The 19,215-nt window shown below is 54.3% G+C and overlaps 1 protein-coding gene across 10 annotated transcripts in view; it reads left to right on the plus strand.

Moving 5' to 3' along the window:
• The window catches only part of NPHP4 (nephrocystin 4), a 138,126-nt gene that overhangs the window by 110,090 nt on the left and 8,821 nt on the right, over positions 1–19,215 (plus strand). For 8 of the 10 annotated variants that reach the window (XM_043923291.1, XM_043923295.1, XM_043923297.1 and 5 more), the window contains 7 exons: positions 736–896; positions 3,153–3,333; positions 8,802–8,927; positions 13,420–13,631; positions 16,695–16,921; positions 17,062–17,248; positions 18,128–18,211. In XM_043923291.1, coding sequence (XP_043779226.1) covers positions 736–896; positions 3,153–3,333; positions 8,802–8,927; positions 13,420–13,631; positions 16,695–16,921; positions 17,062–17,248; positions 18,128–18,211 — 1,178 coding nt within the window. The remainder of the gene's footprint in view (positions 1–735; positions 897–3,152; positions 3,334–8,801; positions 8,928–13,419; positions 13,632–16,694; positions 16,922–17,061; positions 17,249–18,127; positions 18,212–19,215) is intronic. The other 2 variants (XM_043923293.1, XM_043923296.1) reach the window with 2 other exon arrangements.

Raw genomic sequence — 19,215 nt, forward strand, 5'->3', positions numbered from 1 at the left:
TTTCTGACTTACTTTGCTTAGTGTGATCATCTCTGGGTCCATCCATGTTGCTGCAAATGGCATTGTTTGATTCTTTTTAATGGCCAAGTAATATTCCATTGTATATCTATCTCTCTACCTATCTATCACATCTTCTGTCTCTGGTGAATGTCCTAGTTTTTTTTCTTTTTTTTTTAAAAGATATTTTGATGTGGACCATGTTTTAAAGTTTGGAGTTTGTTACAGCATTGCTTCTGTTTTGGCTTTTTGGCCCTGAGGTATATGGAGTCTTAGCTCCCCGACCAGGGATTAGATCTGCAACCCCTGTTTTGGAAGGTGACATCTTAGGCAATGGACCACCAGGAAAGTCCCTGAATGTCCCAGTTTGTACAGAAGAAGTAGATGGTATTTCTCCCTAAATCCTGTGCATCGGGTTTCATACTCCCTGGCTGGCCCCATCAGGGCATCTGTCCTTGTTCAGCATTGACTGTTTCACCAGGACTTGGTGAAACACATCTGTCTTATTTGAGGAGTAGCTTATTGCATATATTGGAAAGAAATATAGTCTTCTGAACACTACTCTTCCTGTTGTTAATTTGGGTATTTTGTAATGTTTTGATTAATATATTTATTAAGTTACGGCTCTGCTAGAAGTGGAAATTTTTCATCATGCTCAGAGCAGAAAGTCCTCCAAGTGTATAAAGATGATAAATGATTCCAGTTACTGTTGGGCCTGTTTGGGGCCTCTTTGCACAGGGTCTCCGGGCTTTCAGCAGAAGTACCTGGTGGACCCTGGGTTCCTGAGACCTGGGGAGCAGCGCTGGTTTGCCCGCTACCTGGCCATGCAGACCCTGCAGATCGACGTCTGGGATGGGGACTCCCTGCTTCTTGTCGGATCTGCTGCCGTTCAGCTGAAGGTAGGTTTTTCCCACAGTCTCTCCTGCAAGGTCTGTCACCTGGCGGTGTTGGTCATTGCCCAGTGCTGGGTGTCGGCCTGGCTCCTTGGTTCACAAATTCCGACACTGCCGAGTCCTTGCCTTCCCCAAAGGAAGTGATGTTCACAGAGACTAAACTCCATCACGCTAGGTTACATCCGTCATCAGACCCTCAATTGAGCAGGTACTGTTAGCTCTGCTCCCTTGACGGTGAGCATGACAGCTCCCTGAGAGCAGCAAGGGGTCGGCCTTGTTCCCCAGGGGCTGGGCCCACCCATTGAGGTGCACCCTCAGGATGGAGGACATGATGAGTGAGTGATGGGCTGGGGAAGTGTTTCCCGATGCCTGTTCTCAGTTCCATGAATCACGAGAATTAGAATCTCATCCTTTTTCTAACTGTGCTTTCTATTCTCCTCATAGGCTAAAACTGAAATCTACATGTTAATTCAATTTTCTTCTCTGGGGCTTCTCCCCGAACCTTCCCTGTCGTGTGACCAGGACCCCAGAGGGTCAGCATGGGGTCACATGGCAGCCTCTAGACCCGGCCCTGGATCACATCCACTTGCCCATGTGCCGTCATGAGAGCTTGCCCCCCAACCCTCCGCCCTGGGGTGGAGTGGAAGAGGATACAGAGCCATCCCTATGGCTCTGGAATCTCTCTGACCTTCACCAACTTTTCCTTCATCCCGTTTTTTTTTTTTTTAATTATTTATCTATTTATTTGTCTGGATCAGGTCTTAGTTCCGGCATATGGGATCCTTCGCTTTGGCGTGTGGTCTGTCTGGTTGTGGTGCTCAGGCTCAGGAGTTGTGGTGCTTAGACTTAGTTGCCCTGCTGCATATGGGGTCTTAGTTCCCGGACCAGGGATTGAACCCATGGGTCCTGCCTTGCAAGGTGGATTCTTAACTACTGGGCCACCAGGGAAGCCCCACAGCTGTTTTCCTTCTGGATTCCGGCCACAGCCCCCTAGGCTACCCTATCTGAGCCTTGCATGGCTGGTCCCTGAGACCTGCAGGGCCGCTCCCATCCCCCCTTGCTCCTCAGCGCCCTGTCCCCTTGAGGAGCTCATGGCTCTGGTACTTGCATATCCCCTTGCAGTGGCTCTGACCCTGTGCTCTCCATCCTCAGAGAGCCACCTGCTCCTTCCTCCCTTCTTCCCTCTTTCAGCTGACTCCGGCTGTAACTGCCCCCACCCCCTGGGTCTCAGGGCCCATCCCTGCGGGGGTGAGGCCCCAGGGCAGTGGAAGGAGCCAGGGGCAGTGTGTGCAGAGCACTGGGTGGGGAGGACTGACCTACTACCGTCCTACCCTTTATGGGTTATTAGCTTTTAAAAAAGTCTCTGCAGTTTCTGAGGTGAGAAGCAGTACTGTGTTTTAATTGCCATCGTTGCTCCCTGGGCAGCTGGGTGTCACCTCTTGCCTTGACCAGTGTCCCTCTGGAGGAGTCTTCACCCCATCCGGCCACCGAGACTCCTGAACCATGCCTGTGTTGGCATCATGTGGACAAGCACTGCTGAGCAAGCAGGGTCTATGCATCTGGAAGCCCCCAGACCTGCTAAGGAGGGATCTGGTCTGAGTGTGTCCACCCCAGAGATGGGTGCTGGGGGGACAGGGCCAGAATTCCAGAAGCAGGAACTTAACCTGGCCCCATGCTTCCATTGCTATATGAAGTCGAGAGGCCTGGTCACCTTCCCCAGGCCATGCAGGAGGAGAGGCCCAGCCCTCCGTCCCACCCGGCCCCACTGCCCTTGGGCTCAGGCTGAGGACTGAGGGGTTAAACTTGATTAGCAGAGAAGAGTGGGCTCTAGAATATCCCAGTACTTCCTGGGTCTGCCTGGCCTGGCTCTGAGCCTAGGTCTGGCCTGGAAACCCTCCTGACCTGGCTCCATCTGCCTTGTGGTCCCTCCTTGGACCCGCTGCCCATCTTTCAGCCACTCTGGAGTGCTCCCGAACCAGGCCTGGCATGCCCCCCGCCTTCCCTGCGCGGAGGCCCAGTGGAGACTCCTCGGGGCTCTCACTGGGCTTCCTCAGGGACCCCCTTGTTGTGCACTTCCCGACTTTCCCCTGCAGAGGAGGCTCCGTGCGGGGCTGCCAGGCCTGCTCGTATTTGCTCAGTGGGTGGACCAGGATGCACTTTGTTAAAAACCTGACATCAGTCTTCAACGTCAAGGACTCGGGTTTTCAGAAGCAGATGGCCTCTGCCTCAGCCGCCCTCTGACCCATCCCTTCTCCTCTGCAGCACCTCCTTCGCCAAGGGCGGCCAGCCGTGCAGGTCTCGCACGAGCTGGAGGTTGTGGCGACTGAATACGAGCAGGACGCCATGGTGGTGAGTGGAGACGTGACCAGGTTTGGCTGCGTCAAGCCCATCGACGTCCACACAGTGGTGAAGGGCCAACTGCACTTGACCTTGGCCAATGTGGGTAAGAATCCCCAGAAGCTTGGCTGTTGTTCCCAGGTAGCCACTCTGCTTCCCATTTGGGGCGTGAGCCCCCTCAGGACAGTGGTCACATAGGCAGCAGCTCTCGGTAGGAATTCAGCTCTCATTAGCTTGACCACTGAGTCTGCCCTTGACCATCGAGTCTGTCCTTGACCACTGAGTCTAGCCTTGTCCACTGAGTGCCTGCCATGATCCCAGAGCCTCTGTCTCGACCACTGAGCCTTACCTGGCACTGATTGTTTGGTGTTCCTGATATCTGGTTGGGGTTTGGGATTGTTCGCTGTCTTGGTCTTGCCCAGGTTGTTTCGGTACTGTGCATGGGACATCTCCGTGATGATTCTCACATAAGATGCCTGGCTTCAGGAGCGAGCTCGGTCAGCTCATACCACTGCCTCATTGTGGGGGAGAGACAAGAGAACTGTTCCTAAGCTCCACACGCACAGCTTGGGGAGAGGAGCAGAAGGACTGAGGAGCAGAGGGACAGAGGGACAGGGAGACAGAGGGACAGAGGAGCACAGGGATGCTCTCCTTCAGAGTCAAGCACCTTGACCTCATGTCAGATGGTATCCCAACATTTGCTCGGCAGAGGCCCCGAGGAAAGCCCTCTCTGGCCCTGGCATGGTCCTGCCTGGACATTCTCGTGGCTCCACTAAGCCGCTGATGGGACAGGGGACATTAGGCCTGCAGGCCTGCCTGTGCTTGCCTCAGGGCAGAGGGCAGCATGAGCCCCCGGGGCCTAGTGACCAGCCTGCTCCATCCCCTCCAGGGGACCGTGGGAGGACTGAAAGCAGGACACCGCCAAGCCATTGAGGCTTCTGGACTTCAGCCTCTCTGTCGCTTTCTTGGGGAATTTTCCATTCCTCACAGCCCAGCCTGATTTCAGAGCCTGCAGCCCCATGGGCCTCACCGACGCGTGCCCAGAGCCAGAGCCGAGCAGCGGGAACCAGCGTGGAGCTCATTAAGCCGGGTCTGAGGCTTCTGCTCGCTTGTTTACAGCTGTCGGATCCAAGGCAGCCCGGAAAACAGACAAGATGGAAACAGCAAAACTCAATTAGGTCCTAGAGAAATAAATGAGCTGCGTGTGAGGAGCAGACATTATTCAAAAGTGCCCACGACGGAGGGGAGTTGCTAGAAGCCTTCTTCTGCCTCTGAGATTGTGTTGGCTATTTTTATATTTAATTCACCAGCCCACAAATATGCAGTGACTCCAGGTTTTAAAATCTTATCTTCGGAAGAAAGATTAGCTCCATTATATGTTATCTTAAATTGTCATTTTCATACTTTGCCTGCAAGACAGAGATAAGGCGGTGGGAAGGAGCCTGAGACAGCCTGCCTGGGAGGCTGCGCTGTCGCCGAGCAGGGATGGATAACGAAGCGCCGCAGCGCGCAGCCCACTTGTACGACGCGGCCGCACTGTGCTTTCCTCTGTACAGTCTGCGGTTTTTGAAAAAAGAAAAATAAAAGTGTCATGGCTTTTATTTCTTTATAAAACTGGTTGTTCTGAGCCAAGCAGCAGGCGTGGGCTGGCAGAGGCGGTGATGGCTGTGTGGGCCTTTTGAGGGGACAGAGGTGGGGCCAGCACCCGCCTGGGTGGCACCCGGGCCTCTGCATTCACAGCCGAGTTCAAGTGTGAGGCTGCGGATCGAGGCATGACGCCTGAGTCCCCTGGGAACCTTTCTGTGGCAGAGGGCTGTCCTTGTGCTCTGCGGCTTCTCGGCTCAGACGAGCTATTTAATACTCCTTTCATGCCAGACGCTTCTGCTGCTTTACCCTGGTGGCTCAGACAGTAAAGAATCTGCCTGCCAATGCTGGAGACCTGGATTCGATCCCTGGGTTGGGAAGATCCCCTGGAGAAGGGAATGGCTACGCACTCCAGTATGCTTGCCTGGAGAATGCCACGGACAGAGGAGCCTGGCGGGCTACATCCATGGGGCCACAAAAAGTCGGACACAGCTGAGCAGACCAACACTTCCTTTTCATCATTTAGAGATCTCAGAGTTTTTTATCCCAGGATCCTGCTTGTGTGTGTGACCACTGCACTGTATCTGCAGGCCTCCTGAGGGACCTGACCCCTGGCTCCACAGTCAAGTACTGATGTTCTCGGGGTTATGGGAGCACCCGTTGCTATGGACTTTGATGGATGACCTGGGTTTGGAGTCGAACAGTGTGATCACTCTGTTAGCACAATGGAAGTGAGGGCGGTTACCCGGCTGCTTTGGGAGCCCTGCAGATTTGAGGTTGTCTTGGCTCCGTATCCCCTAGAGAAGGAAGTGGCTACCCTCTTCAATATTCTTGCCTGGGAAATCCCATGGACAGACGAGCCTGGTGGACTACAGTCCATGGGGCTGCAAAGAGTCAGACTTGACTGAGAGACTAACACACACTGCTCTGTAGCCAGGTGTTGGTCCCCAGATGTAGCTTTCCGTCTCATGGAAGGGGAAGAAAAACTCAGCAATTTCAGGTTGCAAATTGTACCCCCATGAGATGCGGCACCTTCACTCCAGGCAGTCCTCGAGCAGGTGTGCAAATGTAAACCCGGTTTCTCAAGTTTACTATCCCCTTTCTAAACAAGGGCTTCTCAGGTGGCGCTAGTCGTAAAGAACCCATCTGCCAGTGCAGGAGACGTAAGAGACATGGGTCCAGTCCCTGGGTTGGGAAGATGCCCTGGAGAAAGACATGGCCACCTACTCCAGTATTCCTGCCTGGAGAGTCCCATGGACAGAGGAGCCTGGGGAGTTGCCGTCTATAGCGTCGCAAAGAGTTGGACACAACTGAAGTGACAGCACCAGCACGATAGCATGTTTCTAAACAAACCGATGCTCCAAATACAAATACAGTGGGAGGAAGTGGTCAGGAAACCCAGGACAGCTCTTGTGTGTGGGGGAGGTGGCCATGTGTTCTGTTGGGTCACACGCTGTGGTGATAGTCGGTCCTCCTGGGAGCTGGAGCTCCAAGGATGCTGTCACCTGCCCCCGCGAGCTGGTGGAGCAGATCTGGGCTTTGCTGCAGTTCCCTGGGTTTCTGTGGGTCTCAGTGGAGCTATTATCAGGCTCACAACACGCCTGCCTCCTTTCAACTGGATCCGGGTGGACCATAGGCCTCCTTGCCCACGACCCAGGGACCCACTCGCTGCAGGATTAAGGTGGTGGAGAAAGTCACGGCAGTGGGCCCTCAAGGACACTGCTGGTTCTCCCTTGTGATGTTTGCCCTTGACCCAGCACAGCCGTGGGAGGACTCAGGAAGTAATCGCTACGCCGGCCAGTCTGAGAACTTGTCTGGCCTCAGGATTCCGTCATCTTGGACGTCAGGGGATGAAGCCAACCTCAGATGTGAGAGCTCCTCTTGAGTGAGGAGGGGTCGATACCAGGTTCCTTTCTCAGGGAGGAGGTTCACGATCCTAGGACGATAGCTGCTGTCAGGTCAAAAATAGGTACCATGGAGATGAGAACAATGCTTAGCGGCTTCAGTTTGCAGGGGAAGATGGAAGACCCCTGGAAAGGGCGTGGGGCAGCTGTGGGCGATGAGAGTGGACGGTGGGGCGGCTTCCTGCTGGTTCCCAGAGCAACGACAGAACAGTTCTGACCGCAGGCTCTGTGGGGCTGCCGCTGCCCACAGGGGCTCTGGACCATGGGCTTCCACACCCGCCCATGCGGCCGTTTCCCCAGGAGGATGTGGAAGAAGCGGAACCTCCAGTTTGCCAGGACTGCATCTGAGTGTGTGGTGGCTGGGCAGGTGACGGAGGCAGCTCCCATCACAGGAGGGGAGGCAGGAAGGCCTCGGGGAGCCGAGATTCCCAGAAAATGCTCAAGAGGATCAGAACGAAAGCTCGCTGAGGGCAGGACTCCCTCACTGCTGTGTCACCAGCCTTTAAACCTTGTCGAGTGAATTGCTCCTTGATTGACCAGAGACGATTTCTGTCTGTCATTTTTATTTTTGGCCCTGCTGCATGGCCTGAAGGTTCTTAGTTTCCCAACCAGGAATCGAACACTGTGCCCTCTGTCATGGAAGCTCGGAGCACCAGGGAAGTCCCTTGGTTTTTCATTTCTGAATCTGGCCTTTCCCATGCCCACAGCAGGCCTTTGTCTTCACTCATCTTTTGTGGGGGATGGTCTGCTATCGCACCGATGTGTTTGGGATCTCCAACTTCAGTTCCAGGGTCTGCTACTGTTCCTTGGTGTCTGGGGGTGGCGGCCCCCCTCTGGAGCAGTGCAGGGACCTTGACTTCCTTTGGAAGGATGGCTACCCTCTTTCCAGCCTTGGCTGAGAACAGCCCAGAGAGAGTTCTCATCAGGTTGCTGGAGACACAAGCCCCACCTTCGTCCCCGCGAGGACGAGCTGACACCTGCAGGCAGAGGGGCGTGCTGATGGTTGGGCCCTGGGCTTGCCCGTGAACAGCAGCCTCCTGGCAGCAAGTAGACTTGCGGAGGTGGGGCCGAAGGGGGCTGCTGAGCTGAGCAGGAGAGTCACCCCCTCCCCCGGCTCCCATCCGGGGGAGGGGTCCCCTTCTATCCCCTCCCAGAAAGACCGCCGGACACCCCAGACTGCCGGTGTTCAGCTCCCAGCTGGAATCAGAGAGATGATAGCGTGTCTTGTGTTTGGTGGTTGTTTCTGGGTCTGACAGCTGAGTTCTGTCTGCCTCACCCTGAGGGGTGTCAGGTCCACGCAGAGAGGTGGTGGTCCCGAGGACAGGGCCCGTCCACCCAGGCGAAGCACGTCTGCGGCAAACACTTGTCATCCCTGGGACCCGATGACACTGAAAGTAGTGAAGCCTGCCCTGGTTCAGCTGGAGGGAAGTGGGGCTGGCCCTTGGGACACCCTGTCCCCTGAAGCGACTTTGTCCCCTCCAGGGCTCTTTCAGCAAACAGCCCCTGGGCCCCGCATGGTCTCCTCTCCTCCACCCGCAGGGACCCTGCATGGGGGCTTCTCTCTCACCCAAGGGCCACCTATTGAGGCTCCTTCACCCTTCCCCCAGGGGCTCTGTGGGGGTCTCCTCTCTCCCCAGGGGGGTCTCACATGGAGACTCCTCCCCGCCAGGAGTTTTTGGGCACAGATGTTTGCAGAAGGGTACAAAGGCCTTCCTGCAGCAGCGTGACACTCGAGGGCTGATGACAGAGTCTGTGACCATCCCAGAGCACAAGCTGGGCTCCCGGAGACCTGCCTTGAGGGTCCTGAGCCCCAACTCCTCTCCGGAAAGCAGATGGCTGCTCAGGGGAAGGAGAGGAGGTGTGGGCCTGGAGAGCAGGGTGCTCGAGGGAACGCAGGCCTCTGCTGGCCACCCACCATCTCTGTTGCAAAACAAATTCAGGCCAAGAGTGGAATGTGGGGATGATGGTGGGTCAGGGGGTATTTGAAGCCAGATCTCCTTATCAGGGGTGTATGTGTGTTGTCAGACTCTTTTCTGGTATTAATGTGCTGTGCGGGGTGGTGTGTGTGGGGGGTGTTTTCATACAGGTCACTTGTGTGAACAGAGAGTGGGGAGTCCCAGTTCCCTGCCACCTTCCAGGTCAAGGGTCATCTCGAATGATGGCGTCGGCGGCTTCACGGGAGGCAGCCTCCTGACACCCGGGGGCCCCAGACGTGAGTGGAGAGGGCAAGGAACCTGCGGGCGGGAGGGGAGGGTTGTGCTTGGTGTGATGGGCTGGGGGGGTGGGGGGGATGGAGTGAAGGAAGGGAGGCTGTGTGTGCGTGTGTGAATGCGTGTGCAGGTACACACATGTGAGGCTGTGTGGTGCCCGCTGTCCTGGATCTGGGGGTGGACTGGTGGCTTAGCATCTGGCTCAGTGACCTGCAGGCCATGTTGAGTCACCATGCCCTTCCACCCTGCCCTCTCCAGATGGTGGAAGCCACTGTTCTTCTTCAGAGTTCACAGTTCTATGAGTGACGTTTGTTTTTAGGCATCTGCTGCTTTGTGAGGGAAGAGGAAATGCATAAAGGTCAGGATACACAGAGACTGATTTTTAAAACTAGTTTGAAACTCCTCATGTCGGAAAGAGAAGAATAAACCAGTTAGGAAACTCGGGTGATAAAGACCTGGGCTTGGTGAAAATCTTGCATAACCAGGAAGATTTTCTGGCAAATGACCCACAGACCTGAATGTCAAATACTGTCCTTGGAATGAAAAGTGGAGGGTGCCCGTAGAGGAGCACCCCCCCCCCAAATGTTGTGGGTCATCTCATGTGAATTCAAAACCACCATGAACTTCTTGTGTTGATGGCCCTTGATGTTGTTGGCCTTGAATCTGTGCCCCAGGTGGGAAGTCAGAGCTGAGGAGCTCAGGAGAAGGAGGCCTCCAGGATCCCACAGTCTCCTGGAACTTCAGCCCAAACTTCGTGGGTCCTTCTCGTTCTTCCCAGGAGAGGTGCCTGGGTACATTCAGATGCTCCAGGGGGTCCATGCTGCGTGAGTCAGGCACCTCATTTTAATGTCAGAGAAGCCGAGACAGAGAGGTCAGGTGACTTGGCTGGCGGTGTGGTTAAGGGTTGTGAACTTGGACTAGAGTCTGGATTCTCTGCTTTGGGGCCAGTACTTCTCTACCCCCAGCTGGTCCCTCTGGTCACCCAGAGGATGGATGGAGAGCTGGCTGATGGAGCAGGAAGTCCCCATCCCAGGTAACTGGTGGGAGTTCAGTGCAGTTCAGTCACTCAGTCATGTCTGACTCTTTGTGACCCCATGGACTGCAGCATGCCAGGCCTCCCTGTCCATCACCAACTCCTGGAGCTTGCTCAAACTCATGTCCATCGAGTCGGTGATGCCATCCAACCATCTCATCCTCTGTCATCCCCTTCTCCTCCTGCCTTCAATCTTGCCCAGCATCAGGGACTTTTCCAATGAGTCACTTCTTCGCATCAGGTGGCCAAGGTATTGGAGCTTCGGCTTCAGCATCAGTCCTTGCAGTGAATGTTCAGAACTGATTTCCTTTAGGATTGACTGGTTTGATGTCCTTACATTCCAAGAGACTCTCAAGAGTCTTCTCCAACACCACAGTTCAAAAGCATCAATTCTTTGGCACTCAGCCTTCTTTATGGCCCAACTCTCACATCCATACATGATTACTGGAAAAACCATAGCTTTGACTAGATGGACCTTTGTTGGCCAAGTAATGTCTCTGCTTTTTAATATGCTATGTTGGTCATAGCTTTTCTTCCAAGGAGCAAGCGTCTTTTAACTTCATGGCTGTGGTGATTTTGAAGCCCAAGAAAATAAAGTCTCTCACTGTTTTAATTGTTTCCCCATCTATTTGCCATCAAGTAATGGGAACGGATGCCATGATCTTCGATTTTTGAATGTTGAGTTTTAAGCCAACTTTTTCACTCTTTCACTTTCATCAAGAGGCTCTTCAGTTCCTCTTCACTTTCTGCCATGATGGTGGTGTCATTTGCATATCTGAGGTTATTGATATTTCTCCTGGTAAACTTTATTCCAGCTTGTGCTTCATCCAGCCTGGCATTTCTCATGATGTACTCTGCGTATAAGTTAAATAAGCAGGGTGACAATACACCGCCCTGACGTACTCCTTTCCCACTTTGGAACCAGCCTGTTGTTCCATGGCTGGTCCTAGCTGTTGCTTCTTGACCTGTATACAGATTTCTCAGGAGGCAGGTAAGGTGGTCTGATATTCCCATCTCTTGAAGAATTTTCCACAGTTTATTGTGATCCACACAGTCAAAGACTTTGGTGTAGTCAATAAAGCAGAAATAGATGTTTTTCTAGAATTCTCTTGCTTTTTTGATGATCCAACGGATACTGGCAGTTTGATCTCTGGTTCCTCTGCCTTTTCGAAATCCAGCTTGAACATCTGGAAGTTCTCAGTTCACGTACTGTTGAAGCCTGGCTTGGAAAATTTTGAGCATTACTTTGCTAGCATGTGAGATGAGTGTAATTGTGTGGTAGTTTGAACATTCTTTGGCATTGCCTTTCTTTGGGATTGGGATGAAAACTGACCTTTTCCAGCCCTGTGGCCACTGCTGAGTTTTCCAAATTTGCTGGCATATTGAGTGTAGCACTTTCACAACATCATCTTTTAGGATATGAAGTAGTTCAACTGGAATTCCATCACCTCCACTAGCTTTGTTCGTAGTGATGCTCCCTAAGACCCACTTGACTTTGCATTCCAGGATGTCTGGCTCTAGGCAAGTGATCACACCATCTTGGTTATCTGGGTCATGAATATCTTTTTTGTATAGTTCTTCTGTGTATTCTTGCTACCTCTTCTTGATAGCTTCTGCTTCTGTTAAGTCCATACCATTTCTGTCCCTTATTGTGCCTATCTTTGCATGAAATGTTCCCTTGGTACCTTTAATTTTCTTGAAGAGATCTCTAGTTTTTCCCATTCTGTTGTTTTCCTCTATTTGTTTGCATTAATCACTGAGGAAGTCTTTCTTATCTTTCCTTGCTATTCTTTGGAAATCTGCATTCAGATGCGTGTATCTTTCCTTTTCTCCTTTGCCTTTCTTTTCTCTTCTTTTCTCACTTATTTGGAAGACCTCCTTAGGCAACCATTTTGCCTTTTTGCATGAACAGTATAGTATAAAGCCAAAAAAGTGGGAGTGGTTTTGTAAAACGAATGGTTCGGGGCCTGGCAGGTCAGGGGCTCCTCTGGGGAGTGCGGGGAGTTACAATAGTGAGGTTTTGTTGAAGGGATTGAGAGCCTCTAGGGTCACTGGTCCTCCAATCCCTATTTTAATCAAAACCAGAGGGTAGGAGTGCTCCACCAGAAGCCGTGTCCACCCCCTGGCAAGGTTCTGAAAGCAGGAAGTTGTGCTGAGCTTTACAAGGTGCTTCCTGGCTTCAGCAATGTGGTCCCGCATGGTCATGCTGAATTTCATTTCTGGTTTCATTGGAACCGGGAAAGTGATTATCGGGGTGATGCAGTCTGAACACACGAGCTGATCGATCACCCCCATCCTTGTTCATCTCCCACCCTGCCTCCTCCTCGTGGGACTGTGGGCCTCGGGCTGCTCGAGCCTGATCCAGATTGGAGCTCCTATCCCTGTGGAGTTAAACCCCAGACACAGGACAAGTGTTCTTTTGGGATGACGGTGTGAGACGTCTGCACCATCTCATGGCACCCAGAACCTGGAAATAGTGCTCGTCTCTACTGAGGGAGGATGTGGAGCGCTGCAACAGGAGGTGGAGACACACGAGGACGGGGAGTGGGCGCCCGGCCAGCGGAGTTCAGGCTAGAGGTTACATCCTGTGATTCTGGGAGTGCCTGGAGGAAGTACCCAGTTCCCCGTCGGGGGCTCCCGCTCACCTGCTCGCCTGTGCCTGGTGTAGTGATTGCCCAGGAGTCTGTGTGTCAGCTTGTGATGTGGCTCATGCCATGTGCACGTGTCCCGGGAGCACCGCGGGCGGGAGGAAGGCAGTGCAGCTCTCCTGCCTACAGGGGCCTGGCCTGCCTGCTGCGGCTTCTGTTTGTCGGCTGCACCACTTCCCTTTGGGTCCAGGGTTCCAGTAGAACCCCCAGAGGAGACAGGGCTCGGGAGACTCCACCAGTCAGAGGAAGCAGGTGCAGGGCAGAGGACTTGGGGTACGAGGCAGGGTGGGCCAGTCTTCACCCACCATGCTGTCCAGGGACCTCAGGCTGAGGGACAGGACTCCTCAGAGCCCCCAGTTCCTGATCTGAACTCGGGGCTTGTGACACCCCCACCCAGGTGAGCTTGAGGACCTGCCGGGACCGTGTGCCTGAGAGCTCAGAGTGATGCTGGGTGTCGAGGGTGCTTGCTGGAGGGACTGGGGGTGAGCAGGGTCATGGCCCTGGGGCATCCTGAGGGCGTGAGCTTCTGCAACACTGAGATTTTTCCTAGATGATCACCTAGGGGGATTCATACATTTGTGTCCCGGGACCGAGACCGAATCCCCTCTATGTGAGAAGCTGGAGAAGGGAAGGATGCCGACCAGGGCAGGATGCACCATTTCCACCCATGTCAGCACCCTAGGGTTCACAAGAAGCTGGGTGCTTTCTGGGCTCCCTCGCTGGGCGAAGTGTTCTGCTAGGCATGGAGCCCTGGCTGCTTAGACAGCGTAAACTCTGCCCTTTAACCTCCGACCCTCTCTTTGAACCTTCCAGCCGTGAAAAATGTGGTCCAAGCCCAGAAGCTGGCCGACGTGGACAGCGGACTGGCTGCCCTGCTCTTCACACCCCCGAGACCGGGAGCCCGGGGGCCCCAGGGCGTCGGTCAAGAGGGGGATGCCGTCCGCAGGCGCAAGCTGGAGCGCATGAGGGCCGTGCGACTGCGGGAGTGTGGATCAGAGCTGGGCCGCCGTGGGCTGGGCGTGCTGGTGAGTCTGGGTCCCTGGTCTCCCAGCAGGAGCGGGCGGGTTCACTGGAACATTGCAGGAGCCACCCTGTTCCTTCTGCGTCCTCATTATAGAACATGAGAGATTCGACTTCTAAGCCATCAGGGGAGGTTTTCAAGCCAGAATTATGGCGGTACTTTGAATAAAAACCAATTCCTGGGCTCCATTCTAATCAATTTCTGGTGCGGGGTGGGGTCCTTGGAGCCTAAACTTTTAAAACAGCTCTGAGAGGGATTCTGAGGGTTCCCCAGGTTTGGGGAGCAAAGTCATGAGGACTTTTTATCACAGGTGTCAGAACAACCGTGATGATCAGAATTCCCACTTTGGACTAAAAATCTAAGTAAGACCCTATAGTATTTTGCAGCTAAGAAACAGGAGAACATGGTTGTACCTTATGAGTTTATGGGATGAGGAGCCCACAGGGGCCCTAGGGGCCTCTACATCGAGGCAGATGGGTGTCTGAACAGATGACAGCCTTCTCCAGCCAGGCCTGTGCCCGTGGCCTGGTGGACACAAGCAGAGTTGCCATGCCTGGCCCTCACCCGGTGCCCACAGGTGGACAAGTAACCACCCTGAGTTGGTTGTGGGGAGAAAGGGCGTGGAGCACAGCAGGAGGGGATGTGAGAGGGGACATGGCTGGGTGGGGCCCAGACAACCGGTGGGCCATGGGAGCCAAGTGCGGCAGAGTCCTGCTGCTGCGGAACAGAGCTATGGCTGTGAGGATGCCTTGAGGGGAGGCTGACCCAGGGCTGGGCTGGGGGCAGGCCTCCTTCCGGGCCACAGGGCATCCAGGCCACTGCCTCCTGTGCAGCCTCTGAGGGCCGATCAGCTGCTACCCCGGGGATGCCAGGGGTCCCAGCCTCTGGGTGGCTGGCCACACGCACAGCAGGTCCTCCGCCCGACAACTGCCAGTGCTGTTGTTAGCAACATCATTATTATGATTAATTTGGCTGGTTTCCTCTTATTTGATATGTTCTGATAGAGAAAATCAACAGCTCAGAACCCTTGTTTTGAATACAGCAGTAAATTTGGAAGTAACTGGATTTCCAAATATAAGAAAATTTTCTGCTAAATTGTGATGATTTCCTGGGTTCATAGCCCTGGAGAATTTTGAGGTGAAAGTAACCTGATTTATCAAATATACGGTAGTCTCTCTCTCTTCCAGAGCTTTCTGGAAAGATTCTCATCTTTGAAGCAGAGATGGAAGTTCTGTGAAGTCAGTGGGTCCTCGGGAAGAGTCGGCAGGCACGGTGTCCTGGCTGACCCTGCTCATGTGTAGCGCATGGAATCATGTGGTTCCATGGACCCCAGGAGCTGGGGGTCATGTGAGGACAGTCAGGAGACAGCTAGGGGTGCAGCTTTCTTTCCCTGATGGTCAGACTCAAGGCTGTGGGTCTCCGGCTTCTGGGGGGAGGTGGTTGGCCTGGGGCCAGGAGTGCAGAGTCAGAACCTCTGGCAGGCCCTGGGGCAGCCACAGCTTCCATGTGAGGGGCACTCAGCTTACCCTGTGTCCAATGCCCAGGTCAGCGGCTGCCCTAGTGACTGCGATTGGTCACTGCCCCGTCTCCCTGGCATCTCAGGATTGCCCCTCACACTAGCAAATTGGTGGCACTAGTCCCATGTTCCATGTTGTCAGACTATGCCAAGTGCCACGGAAGAGAGGGCTTTACTTTCCAGAAATTCCAGCATGTGGTTCACGAGTGTCCATGTGCTGGTGGGTGGCGTGCCCACCTCTGGACCAGTCTTGGGGCCACAGTACCAACTGCTGCCTCTGGGAGTCAGAGGCGTCCAATACGTGTCATCACCTTTGCCTGCGTGGGTTCTGAATTAAGAAATAAGACAGAACTATGGCAGAAAAAGACCAAGACATTGCCTCTGTTTTACTGATGGCTCTCGGCATACCCAATGACTCAGATGGTAAAGAATCTGCCTGCAGTGTAGGAGACCCAGGTTCAATCCCTGGGTCAGGAAGATCCCCTGGAGAAGGAAATGGCAACCCACTCCAGTATTCTTGCCTGGAGAATTCCACGGGCAGAGGAGCCTGGTGAGCTACAGTCCATGGGGTTGCAAAAACTTGGACACGACTGAGTGACTAACACTTTCACTTTTCACTTCACCAGTTATAAAGCTAATACTGGAGGATTGGCTCATGTGTGTATGAGACTGAGCTGGGTGCCAGGCAGCTGCAGGTGGTGCCAGACCCCACAGGCAGGTCCATCCTTCTTGCCAGCCCTTCCCCCTGACCTGGAACAGTGTGGGCACCTTATGCTCTGGGCCACACTGTCTCTGTCTGTGGCTTTACCCACCTGGCCTACAGTGAACCGGGGAGTGGCCGTCGCTGTGCTCACCTGGGCGGTCAGTCTGAAGATGGGCCAGCCCTGCGCCCATCTTCACGGGGCCTGTCCCCCAGAGCCCTCGTCCTGGGGCTTCTAACTGGTGGGCAGTATAGGCTGTGTCCCCTCCACTTGGAGACAGGCCGGAACAGCCCTCTGTCTCAAGTCCAGGTTGAAAAGCCCAGCTCTGTTTGTTTCTTACCCTGAATTAGGTCTGGCTGTGGTGTCCAGCCCAGCTTGGCAGAGGTTCCATTCCATAGAGAAGCTCTGGTCAGAAAATGCCCACGTAGGGAGGTCTCAAGTGTCAGCACTACTGCACTCCTCTTTTCAAAGCCCCTGGGAGACACATGGCTCAGCGTCAATCTCCTCCTGGGGAAAGGCCAGAGTGTTGGACACAGGGAAGTCAATATCCAAACTAATTTAAGTCAGAAGTCAAATTTGGTCCTTACCTTCTGTGTCAGAGTCTGAAGGCATTCAGCTGTCCAGGCCTCCTCTGTGTTTAGAGGCCCTCGTGGCCTCCCCGGCACATGGCACCTCCCCAGATCCTGGGTCTGAGGCAGCCAGTCCCACCCGACCCCGAGTCCAAGGAGGAGGTGGTATTGATGCCAAAGGAGTCTGGCATTTGGGGTGGAGAAGGGGAGGTGGCCAGAAAACAGTCCCTGAGCTGTGTCGAGCCTCGGGACCATGGCCCCCTCGGTCCCTGTATCTGCAGGCCCAGCAGAGCCTCCATGCCCAGCACGCCCGAGACCTGCAGGTCATTGCCGCCTACCGTGAGCGCACGAAGGCGGAGAGCATCGCCAGCGCGCTGAGCATGGCCATCACCACGCAGCACACCATCCACGCCGCGCTGGGCGCTGCCGAATTCTTCGAGTTTGCCCTGAGGAACCCCCACAACGCGCAGCACACGGTGACCATCGAGATAGACAACCCCGAGCTCAGGTGGGATTGCGGGCACCCTGTGAGGCCCCCAGCCTTTGCCCTCAGCTCCAACCGAAAGCTGAGCTGGTTTTGTCCTCGAGGGTCCCAGCCACCAGGTCTGAGTGGGTGGGGGCATTTACCCCACCCCTCCCTCCCTCTAGCCTCATCCTGGATGGTCAGGAGTGGCGGTACTTCAAGGACATAGCTGACTTGCACACGCCACTGGAGGAGGACATGTTCCACCTGCGGGGCAACCTGGCCCCCCAACTCTTCCTGCGACCCCGGGAGACTGCCCATATCCCCTTCAAGTTCCAGACTTTCTCTGTGGGCCCACAGGCTACGGCACAGGTGAGGAAGGCCAGTCTTCTCATGCCAAGGGGCTGGCCTGGCACCTGGGAAAGCCCACTTGCCAAGTAACGTGGGAGGTGGGGGCCTCATTCCGTGTGGTGGGAGACGGTTAGCTCTTGGCTGTCACTGTCTCACCTGTGCCCCCACCACCCACCCCATGCCCAGCATCTGTGCTGTGATCCAGCAGCCCTGACGGGTCACTCAGCGCTCAGGAAAGCTGGACTGCCTCCTCTTCATCCTCTTTCCTAATTTCGTAGAAGAGCCTTTCTTGAATCTCAGAGGAGCTGGCAGGTTGAAACTTTCTAGGGTTTTCTACTGTCTCGTCACTGCTGCTTGCTCCCCAACATGAACTGCAGACATCTGGCGGTTTCTTGTCGGGGTGTGAGCAGAGCACATGCTGTGATGGGGCAGATACCGTGGGCGTGTTCCATTCTGACCCTGTGAGGTCGGCTCTGCAAGGCAGTGCTCACCACTGAGATGAGCGTGAGGGGCTCACAGTTTTCAATACAGGCTTTTTGGATGCACTTTTGGGGCAAGAGGTTGTCTGAACTGTAGTGAAGGTGTCAGGGCTCTGGCTTTGAGCAGAGCTGGGTTATGGGCTCTGATCCCCCTTACAGCTCTCAGCATGCCCCGCTTCCTCTTTGGGGTGTGGAGGTTGGTTAATAACAGCAGCTGCCAGGGGTTGGGTCACTGGGAGAATAAAGGGGCCCCTGAGGCCATGGACTCAGGGTGGCAGCCGTTCCTACAGGTAGAAAGTCCTTCAGGTAGAAGGTCCTACAGGTAGAAAGTCCTACAGGTAGACTGTCCTACAGGTGGGAAGAAGTACCTGTCACCCTGGGCCTCCGTCTCATGACCCCGGGGGCTCATGGTTTCTCACAGGCCTCTGCTGAGCTGAGATCAGAGAAGGACACAGATGCTGGGTCACCTCGTAAGTCCAGCACGATGCCCACCAAACACGCCAAGGTAAGGGGCAGAGGACAGTAAGCCTCCCGTCTGGATGGTCTGAGGTCTGGCAGTGCCGGCCAGGGGTCCTCTGAGTGGAGGGTGAAGGGTGTCATGGGTTCTGTGGTTTGTTTCTCAGGGCCCTGTGCCCTTCTCTGCACCTCCTGGAGGGGAGAGGTCTAGGGTGGGGGTGAGGCAGGGCCCATGGAGGTGGACATTACGTGTCCTAACAGGGCAGTGGCAGCTTCAGCCAGATGCTGGTATGGGCTCCAGGCAGAGGTCTAGCATGGAAACACCTCCCTGGAGACTTGCTTAGTGGGAAGCCAGCATCCCGCCCCCAGTGTCCGCTGTAGCCAGCACCGCATAGCCCCCACACTCAGGGTCAGACGGGCCTTCTGACCCTGACAGAGCATCCCGTGTTGTGTAGAATCAGGGTGGTGTGTGTGTGTCTGTGTGTTACTTCTGGGAAGTAGGACTCACCCGTTGCCATCTCTGGGGGTGGCTTTGCAGGGTGCACTTCTCAATCACACGCCTGCTGATATAGGATGTCCTAAGGGGAGCCTGGTACACTGTCGTGTTCTTTTTAAATTTTATTGGAGTACAGTTGATTTACAGTGTTGTGTTAGTTTCAGATGGACAGCAAAGTGATCAGTTAGACATCTACATATATCCACTCTTGTGAGATTCTTTTCCCATATAGGTCATTATAGAGTATTGAGTTCCCTGTGCGATACAATAGGTCCTTATTAGTTACCTGGGAAACTGTTGTTTTATAGAAATTTGTTTTTGTTTTCTTTTTTTGGTAGACTAATGCTTTTTGAAAGTCACTCAGTTGTGTGTGACTCTTTGCAACCCAATGGACTGTAGAGTCTGTGGATTTCTCCAGGCCCTTTTGAAGGGCCTTCCCTGATAGCTCAGTTGGTAAAGGATCCACCTGCAATGCAGGAGACCCCAGTTTGATTCCTGGCTTGGGAAGATCCCCCAGAGAAGGGATAGGCTACCCACTCCAGTATTCTGGCCTGGAG

Source organism: Cervus elaphus, chromosome 14, assembly GCF_910594005.1.
Source record: "Cervus elaphus chromosome 14, mCerEla1.1, whole genome shotgun sequence".
Taxonomy (NCBI): domain Eukaryota; kingdom Metazoa; phylum Chordata; class Mammalia; order Artiodactyla; family Cervidae; genus Cervus; species Cervus elaphus.